Source organism: Larimichthys crocea, chromosome XXIV (assembly GCF_000972845.2).
Source record: "Larimichthys crocea isolate SSNF chromosome XXIV, L_crocea_2.0, whole genome shotgun sequence".
Classification (NCBI taxonomy): domain Eukaryota; kingdom Metazoa; phylum Chordata; class Actinopteri; family Sciaenidae; genus Larimichthys; species Larimichthys crocea.
In genome coordinates this window covers 5,576,320-5,586,281 of record NC_040034.1, presented here as the reverse complement: position 1 = coordinate 5,586,281, position 9,962 = coordinate 5,576,320, and the positions used below count along the sequence as shown (strand labels likewise).

The window sequence follows — 9,962 nt, the reverse complement described above, 5'->3', positions numbered from 1 at the left end:
GTAAGTATACCTGTAAATACACCTGTAGGTACACCTGTAAGTATACCTGTAAACACACCTGTAAATACACTTGTAAGTACACCTGTAAGTATACCTGTAGATACACCTGTAAGTACACTTGTAAGTATACTTGTAAATACGCTTGTAAGTATACCTGTAAATACACCTGTAGGAACACCTGTAAATGCACCTGTAAACACACCTGTAAATACACTTGTAAATATACCTGTAAGTATACCTGTAAATACACTTGTAAGTATACCTGTAAATACACTTGTAAGTATACCTGTAAATACACCTGTAGGAACACCTGTAAATGCACCTGTAAACACACCTGTAAATACACTTGTAAATATACCTGTAAGTATACCTGTAAGTACACTTGTAAGTATACCTGTAAATACACCTGTAAGTACACTTGTGAGTACACTTGTAAGTACACTTGTAGTATACCGTAAATACACCTGTAATTTACCTGTAGTTCACCTGTAAGTATACCTGTAAATACACCTGTAAGTACATTAAGTTACCGTAATACACTGTAAGTATACCTGTAAATACACCTGTAAGTACACTGTAAGTACACTTGTAAATACACTGTAAGTACACTTGTAAATACACCTATAAGTACACTTGTAAATACACCTATAAGTACACTTGTAAATACACCTGTAAGTACACTTTCGGTCTACTTACAGGTGTCCTTAACAGTGTGCTCTTACAGGTGTACTTACAGGTGTGCCTAACAGGTTTGTATTTACCGGTGTACTTACAAGTGTACGTACCGGTGTTGTTGTATTTTGTTGTTTGTACTTACAAAGTTTGTACTTACCGGTGTATTACAAGGTCCTTATCGGTTGTCTTTCCACGTGTTACTTATCGGTGTCTTTCCACGCCTCGTATCTCCTCTTACGCCACCGCCCCTCAAGACCGTTGGTTACCTAGCACCCCTCTCTCTCTCTCTCTCTCTAACACACACACACACTCTCTTAATCTCGTCCTGATCGATCGGACTGATCGGTCCTTCTGGTCGTCTTCGTGTCCGTGAGTCTTTCTGTCGGTGTCGGTCCGGTCGGATCTGGTTCGTTCTGGTTCCGGCTGCTTCCGTAACTTTTGGGACTCGGTGTGGAGCTCGGGTGTGTTAGCTTCACCATCGAGCTACAGAACCGATCACAGAACCGAACACTTCCACGTCAGAGTCGCTGCTTCAGTCCGGAACCTGCGGCTGCTCTCCGGACCAACGGTTCGGTCCGCTCGAGGCTCCTCAGCCGGTCCGGTTCTGTAGCAGGGCAGCTAGGCTAACTAGCTAACTATTAGCCTCAGCTAGCAGCTAGCAGTTAGCCTCGGCATGCCGGCGATGCTGGACCGAACCTCGGAGGCTCCGGGGAAGCGCAGAGGAAGAGCCCCGGCGGGCAGCAGCAGCAGCGGGCCCGGAGCAGCAGCGAATCCCGGCGGGAAGACTCTGTCCGGGAATGGAACCAGCTGCTGGGAAGACGGAAGTTCAGGATCTAGCAGCGACGAGGAGCATGGTGGGTAGCCTCGAACACTGAAGTCCAGCTGTGTACTCTGAGTACTTTGACTGAGTACTGAGTACTGTGTGTGTGTGTGTGTGCGCGCATGCAGGTGGAGGAGGGATGCGGGTCGGACCGCAGTACCAGGCCGTGGTTCCGGACTTTGACCCGGGTAAGAATCGAAACACGGATTGGTAGCCTCGAACAACAAGAGCTCTAACTTAAGTTCATGATACTGGATCCAGACCGGACCTCTTAAACTGGTCCCAGTTCTGTGATAGACCCGTTCCACTGGTTCCGGTTCAGTTTTCGAGACATTTAATGACTTTTCTAAAAACAAGGGACCTGATGAGGCACGTGGACCGGTGTGTGTCCATCAGAGGACTGATCCTGGACCAGATGTGAACTTTACTGACAGACAGAGAGGTTCTGATCCTGTCAGAACGGGCCTCGTGTCCTCATGTCATGTGATGATCTCACACATGCGCTCTGACTGCGTTCAGGCCTCGACAACTTCCTGTTTCACGTCAAAACATCAAAATTCAAAAGGTCATGATGAGGATGACGTCACCTGGAGTCGTCTGATTGGTCGTAGAAACACCTGTAAATGACACAGTAAATTCAAAATGTCTGACTTCCTGTTGAGTTTGACATGTGACTCCTGAGTCCCTATAGGGGGCGCTACAGAGCCTACTGGCCTCGTCCAATCACTGCAGAGCATGCAGACTGTGCTCGGTGTGATGTAATATGATGATGTCATCTAATTATGTGCAGCTCACTCTGTAACCATGACAACGTGTCTGTTTGCAGAAGTGGCTCAGGCAGCCCAGCTCAGAGAAAACCTTGGCATGTTGGTTTGGATCCCCAGCAGATGTCTGAACCAGAACCAGCGTAAGAACCAACTCTAAACAGTCCACGACAGTCAGGAAGACCAGAACGTGACAGACCAGAACGTGTCAGACCAGAACATGACAGACCAGAACGTGTCAGACCAGAACGTGACAGACCAGAACGTGACAGACCAGAACGTGTCAGACCAGAACGTGTGACAAACATGATACTGACGATGATGGTTCTGATTTGTGTTCCAGTGGACGAATACATTGCCATCGCCAAAGAGAAACACGGCTACAACATGGAGCAGGTAAACCTGAGAACCCTTCAGTCATTGTTAGTCGCCCTCTGATGAATCTGTCTTCAGGCTCTGTTAGTTGTGTCTGATGAATCTGTCTTCAGGCTCTGTTAGTTGTGTCTGATGAATCTGTCTTCAGGCTCTGGGGATGCTCTTCTGGCACAAACACAACATTGAGAAGTCTCTGGCAGACCTTCCAAACTTCACTCCGTTTCCTGACGAGTGGACGGTGGAGGACAGAGTCCTGTTTGAACAGGCCTTCAGTTTCCACGGGAAGAGCTTCCATCGCATCCAGCAGATGGTATGTTCCCACTAAAACCAGTCCACACATTCAAAACAATGACCAGTACAGTCCGTGTTCTGTGACCAGTACACAGTCCGCTGCTACATCATCTGTTTTTCTCTGCAGTTACCAGATAAGTCGATGGCCAGTCTGGTTCGGTTTTATTACTCATGGAAGAAAAGTCGCAGTAAAACCAGTCTGATGGACCGACAGACACGAAAACATAAGAGAGAGAGAGGAGACAGGTGAGCTGCAACCTGCACAGGTAACACTACAGATGACACTACAGGTAACGTGACACTACAGGTGACACTACAGGTAACACTACAGATGACACTACAGGTGACACTACAGATGACACTACAGGTAACGTGACACTACAGGTGACACTACAGGTAATGTGACACTACAGGTGACACTACAGGTAACGTGACACTACAGATGACACTACAGGTAACGTGACACTACAGGTGACACTACAGGTGACACTACAGGTGACACTACAGGTGACACTACAGGTAACATGACACTACAGGTGACACTACAGGTAACATGACACTAAAAGTGACACTACAGATGACACTACAGGTAACACCACAGGTGACAACAGATGACACTACAGGTAACACTACAGATGACACTACAGGTGGCACTACAGGTGACACTTCAGGTGACAACAGATATCACTACAGGTAACACTACAGATGACACTACATATGATACTACAGGTAACACTACAGGTGACATGACACCAGAGGTAATATGACACTACAGGTAACACTACTTGTGAACTCTGTATTCAAACTCTGTTTCAGTGACGATGAAGTTGAGGACGGAAACGTAAATCCCAGTGACTCAGAGTTTGACCCAAATAAAGAGGAAAAGAAGGAGGTAAATGACTGTTAACTGACTGTTTACGGTTTGTTTACTGACTGTTTACTGACTGTTTGTGGTTTGTTTACTGACTGTTTGTGGTTTGTTTACTGACTGTTTGTTTACTGAATGTTTACGGTTTGTTTACTAAATGTTTACTGACTGTTTACTGTTTGTTTACTGACTGTTTGTTTACTGAATGTTTACGGTTTGTTTACTAAATGTTTACTGACTGTTTACTGTTTGTTTACTGACTGTTTACTCTTTGTTTACTGACTGTTTACTCACGGTTTACTGTTTGTTTACTGACTGTTTACTGTTTGTTTACTGACTGTTTACAGACTTTTTACTGACTGTTTACTGTTTGTTTACTCACTGTTTACTGTTTGTTTACTGACTGTTTACTGTTTGTTTACTAAATGTTTACTGCCTGTTTACTGTTTGTTTACAGGCTGTTTACTGTTTGTTTACTGACTGTTTACTCTTTGTTTACTGTTTGTTTACTGACAGTTTACTGTTTGTTTACTGACTGTTTACTGACTGTTTACTCTTTGTTTACAGACTGTTTACTGCATGTTTACTGTTTGTTTACGGACTGTTTACTGACTGTTTACTGACTGTTTACTCACTGTTTACTGTTTGTTTACTAAATGTTTACTGCCTGTTTACTGTTTGTTTACAGGCTGTTTACTGTTTGTTTACTGTTTGTTTACTGTTTGTTTACTGACTGTTTACTGACTGTTTACAGACTGTTTACAGACTGTTTCTTGACTGTTTACTGTTTGTTTACTGTTTGTTTACTGTTTGTTTACAGGCTGTTTACTGTTTGTTTACTGTTTGTTTACTGACTGTTTACTGTTTGTTTACTGTTTGTTTACTGACTGTTTACTGTTTCAGGTGAGTTCTGGATCAGAGAGGTCAGAGGCCAAACCAGCTGCTGGACTGAAGGTAAGAACACAAAGCTAACGTTAGATAGCTAATGTACCTGTCTGTGGCTGACCTGTCTCACTCTCTGTGTACTGTCTGCGGCTCACCTGTCTGTCTTTCTTTGTACCTGTCTGTGGCTCACCTGTCTGTCTTTCTTTGTACCTGTCTGTGGCTCACCTGTCTGTCTCTTTGGACCTGCAGACAGGCAGTAAGGCGTCCCAGCGGCTGAAGAAGCGTCCTCCCAGAGGAATGTTTCTGAATCAGCAGGATGTCGTCTCACTGTCGACGTCGTCTCCTCAAGGATTCATCAGACAGCTGGACTGTCAGCTAGTGTCCATCAAGAGACAGGTCTGTCTGATGACCTGTCTGTCTCTCCTCACCTGTCTGTCTCTCCCCACCTGTCTGTCTCCTCACCTGTCTGTCTCTCCTCACCTGCCTGTCTCTCTCTCTCTGTTTCAGATACAGACCATTAAACAGTCAAACAGCTGTCTGAAGGAAAAAATCAGTTCAGGAGTTGACGAGTTCAGACAACCTGAGGTAACCATGGCAACACAGAGACTCTCCCGTCTGTAGTCTGGTTATAAAAGAGGTGTTGTCTTATAATCCCCAAACTTGAGACCTCTGTTAAAATGAATGATTATCTGGCTGTACACCTCCACAGTTTGTCCGGTGAGAACAATGAATATGATGGTGACACTCTCTGTTCTTCTGAATTGTTTATTCAAGAAATTAAACAGTATGTTTGTGTGTGTGTGGTAACTGCAAAGACAATAAGAAAAGTGCGTAAACAAATATGAAATTTTAAACATCTGAAATAGTAATGAGTGCGAATAAGTATATGATGACGAAGTGAGATAAAACACCACATGTGATAAAATGAACAAACTAAATACAGTACTCACTTACTCAATATGAAAAGGAAAAAAAACACAGTCGAAAATATGAAAGGGAATGCTAAATCCAACTGAACTTGAATGAAAAGGAGTGCCAGCAGTGTCTCCCGGAACCACAACTGAAAAAAGAAAAAAAGATCCTGCAAAAGGTCACTTCAATTAAGGCACTAGCTGTCTGTTGATGAAGTTGCTGTTTTTTGTTTCAGATGAATCAGAAGTTTAACACTCGTTGGACCACAGAGGAGCAGCTACTTGCAGTACAAGGTAACACCAGAACCACCTGTAACCAGGTGAACTGACACACATGAACTAACATACCGCCTTAATGCAACTTTGATTACTATAATAAAATTTGTGACAGTGACTCTCCCTCTTGTCCAATCACACACAGCCATCAGGAAGTATGGGCGGGACTTCCAGGCGATCTCAGATGTGATTGGTAACAAGTCAGTGGTTCAGGTGAAAAACTTCCTGGTGAATTACAGACGGAGGTTTAACCTGGATGAGGTTCTTCAAGAGTGGGAGGCTGAACATGGGATGGAGGGGGGAGATGAGGGAGGAGGGGAGGACGACAAGATGGAGGACAAGATGGAGGACAAGATGGAGGTGTGTCCTCCTGAGGAGGAGGAGGAGGCCGTGACTAAGGAGACGAAGGAGGTGAGGAGAAGTTTTCTGTACTACAAGACCCAGAATCCTCTCTGTCTGAATGCTGATCAGTTTTGTTATTCTGAAACAGTGACGTCTTTGAATCTTGCTGTTTGCTACTGTGAGAGTAAATAATAACTGTGACTCGTTTGTGACTCGTCTGTGACTGCTCTGACTTGTCTGTGACTCCTGACTCGTCTGTGACTGCTCTAACTTGTCTGTGACTGCTCTAATTTGTCTCTGACTTGTCTGTGACTGCTCTGACTCATCTGTGACTTGTCTGTGACTCCTGACTCGTATGTGACTGCTCTGACTCGTCTGTGACTGTCTGTGACTGTCTGTGACTGCTCTGTCTCGTCTGTGACTTGTCTGTAACTGCTCTGACTCATCTGTGACTGCTCTGACTCATCTGTGACTTGTCTGTGACTGCTTTGACTTGTTTGTGACTCCTGACTCGTCTGTGACTGCTCTGACTCACCTGTGACTGCTCTGACTCATCTGTGACTTGTCTGTGACTCCTGACTCGTATGTGACTGCTCTGACTCGTCTGTGACTGTCTGTAACTGCTCTGACTCATCTGTGACTGCTCTGACGCATCTGTGACTTGTCTGTGACTGCTTTGACTTGTTTGTGACTCCTGACTCGTCTGTGACTGCTCTGACTTGTCTGACTCCTGACTCATCTGTGACTTGTCTGTGACTGTTCTGACTTGTCTGTGACTGCTCTGACTTGTTTCGAAATCCTGACTCGTCTGTGACTGCTCTGACTCCTCTGACTTGTCTGTGACTCCTGACTCATCTGTGACTTGTCGGTGGCTGCTCTGACTTGTCTGTGACTCGTCTGTGACTTGTCTGTGACTGCTCTGACTCGTCTGTGACTCCTGACTTGTCTGTGACTTGTCTGTGACTACTCTGACTTGTCTGTGACTCGTCTGTGTCTGCTCTGACTCGTCTGTGACTTGTCTGTGACTGCTGTGACTCCTCTGTAACCTGTCTGTGACTCGTCTGTAGCTTGTCTGTGACTCGTCTGTGACTGCTCCAACTCATCTGTAACTTGTCTGTGACTCGTCTGTAGCTTGTCTGCGACTCGTCTGTGACTGCTCTGACTCATCTGTAACTTGTCTATGACTCATCTGTGACTGCTCTGACTCATCTGTAACTTGTCTATGACTCGTCTGTGACTGCTCTGACTCATCTTGTTGAAAGCCTTCATCCAATCCAATCTGTAACTTGTCTGTGAATGCTCTGTGACTTGTCTGACTTGTCTGTGACTGCTCTGACTCATATGTAACTTGTCTGACTTGTCTGTGACTCGTCTGTGACTGCTCTGACTCATCTGTAACTTTTCTGTGACTGCTCTGACTTGTCTGTGACTTGTCTATGACTTGTCAGTGACTTGTCTGTGACTCGTCTGTGACTGCTCTGACTCATCTGTAACTTGTCTGCAAATTGTCTGTGACTGCTCTGACTTGTCTGTAACTTGTCTCTGACTCGTCTGTAACTTGTCTGTGACTCGTCTGTGACTGCTCTGACTTTTCTGTGACTTGTCTATGACTTGTCTGTGACTCATCTGTGACTGCTCTGACTCATCTGTAACTTGTCTGTGACTTTTCTGTAACTTGTCTGTGACTGCTCCGACTCATCTGTAACTTGTCTGTGACTGCTCTTACTTGTCTGTGACTTGTCTGTGACTGCTCTGACTCATCTGTAACTTGTCTGTGACTGCTCTTACTTGTCTGTGACTGCTCTGACTCATCTGTAACTTGTCTGTGACTGCTCTTACTTGTCTGTGACTTGTCTGTGACTGCTCTGACTCATCTGTAACTTGTCTGTGACTGCTCTGTGACTTCTCTGCGACTCCTCTGACTCGTCTGTGACTTGTCTGTGACTGCTCTGACTCGTCTGTAACTCGTCTGTGACTGCTCTGACTCGTCTGTAACTTGTCTCTGACTCGTCTGTGACTGCTCTAACTCATCTGTAATTTGTCTCTGACTCGTCTGTAACTCGTCTGTGACTGCTCTGACTCGTCTGTGACTGCTCTGACTTGTCTGTGACTCTGCTCTGTTGCAGGACTCGTCCTCTCCAGTGGACTCACAGAAGGCACCGCCCTCCTGAGACCATGTGACCTCTGACTCCGCTCCTCACGTTTTATGACGTCATGTCGTCGTGTGTGTTATGTTATTTGATCAGTTCCTATGTTGGACTCTTATCAGTTGATCCGGTGTGAGGTTTGTCTCTTGTCACTACTCTCTCTGGACCAATCAGAAGTCAGACCTGGCATGTCAATCAAAGTGGACCTGTTTTTTTCTGATTTTTATTTGACAAAATTGTTTAATGTGTGTGTGTGTGTGTGTGTGTGTGTGTGTGTGTGTGTGTGTGTGTGTGTGTGTGTGTGTGTGTGTGTGTGTGCGCAGGCACATTTGTGTTTGTGGGGCACCAGCCATGTTGGATGATGTCACTCAGGTGATGATGTCATCCTGTTTTGGTGATTGGAGTGTCAATAAAACCAAAGGTTATTAATAAATCAGTTTCTTGTTGTTTGTTTGTATAAATCAGATAATCAATAATAATGATTTATACACGATCTATCAATAGCTTATCAAACCAGCTGTTTTTTTTATTTTTTATATTAACTATGAGCTAATGTTAGATACATATTGACTCTTGGGCAAATGTGCATTGTGAAAACTAAAATTGGAAGAGTCCAATGATGTATCCATTATGTCCATCAATCAAATGAGCTGTCCAGAGTGAGTCTGCTCCTCTGCACAAAGGGAGTCCTCACACAGAGGGAGTCATCACACAGAGGGAGTCATGGAGTCATCACACAGAAGGAGTCATCACACAGAGGGAGTCATGGAGCCATCACACAGAGGGAGTCATCACACAGAGGGGGCCATCACACAGAGGGGGCCATCACACAGAGGGAGTCATCACACAGAGGTAGTCATCACACAGAGGGAGTCGTGGAGCCATCACACAGAGGGAGTCATGGAGTCATCACACAGAGGGAGCCATCACACAGAGGGAGTCATGGAGTCATCACACAGAGGGAGTCATCACATAGAGGGAGTCATGGAGCCATCACACAGAGGGAGTCATCACACAGAGGGAGCCATCACACAGAGGGAGTCATCACACAGAGGGAGTCATCACACAGAGGGAGTCATGGAGCCATCACACAGAGGGAGTCATCACACAGAGGGAGTCATCACACAGAGGGAGTCATCACACAGAGGGAGTCATGGAGTCATCACACAGAGGGAGTCATCACACAGAGGGAGTCATCACACAGAGGGAGTCATGGAGTCATCACACAGAGGGAGTCATCACACAGAGGGAGTCATCACACAGAGGGAGTCATGGAGTCATCACACAGAGGGAGTCATCACACAGAGGGAGTCATGGAGCCATCACACAGAGGGAGTCATCACACAGAGGGAGTCATCACACAGAGGGAGTCATGGAGCCATCACACAGAGGGAGTCATCACACAGAGGGAGTCATCACACAGAGGGAGTCATGGAGCCATCACACAGAGGGAGTCATCACACAGAGGGAGCCATCACACAGAGGGAGTCATCACACAGAGGGAGTCATGGAGCCATCACACAGAGGGAGTCATCACACAGAGGGAGTCATGGAGTCATCACACAGAGGGAGTCATCACACAGAGGGAGTCATGGAGTCATCACACAG

At 45.6% G+C, this 9,962-nt stretch overlaps 1 protein-coding gene across 1 annotated transcript; it reads left to right on the top strand.

Annotated features, from left to right (window-relative positions):
- Nucleotides 1-970: 970 nt before the first annotated feature.
- Nucleotides 971-8,787, top strand: rcor1 (REST corepressor 1). Its single transcript, XM_027274962.1, has 13 exons — nt 971-1,529; nt 1,624-1,683; nt 2,322-2,402; nt 2,603-2,655; nt 2,783-2,944; nt 3,053-3,171; nt 3,742-3,817; nt 4,697-4,747; nt 4,928-5,074; nt 5,186-5,263; nt 5,826-5,883; nt 6,011-6,276; nt 8,334-8,787. Exons 1-13 carry the CDS (start codon nt 1,349-1,351, stop codon nt 8,376-8,378), a joined length of 1,377 nt encoding a protein of 458 aa, XP_027130763.1. The 5' UTR covers nt 971-1,348; the 3' UTR covers nt 8,379-8,787.
- The last annotated feature ends 1,175 nt before the right edge of the window (nt 8,788-9,962 follow it).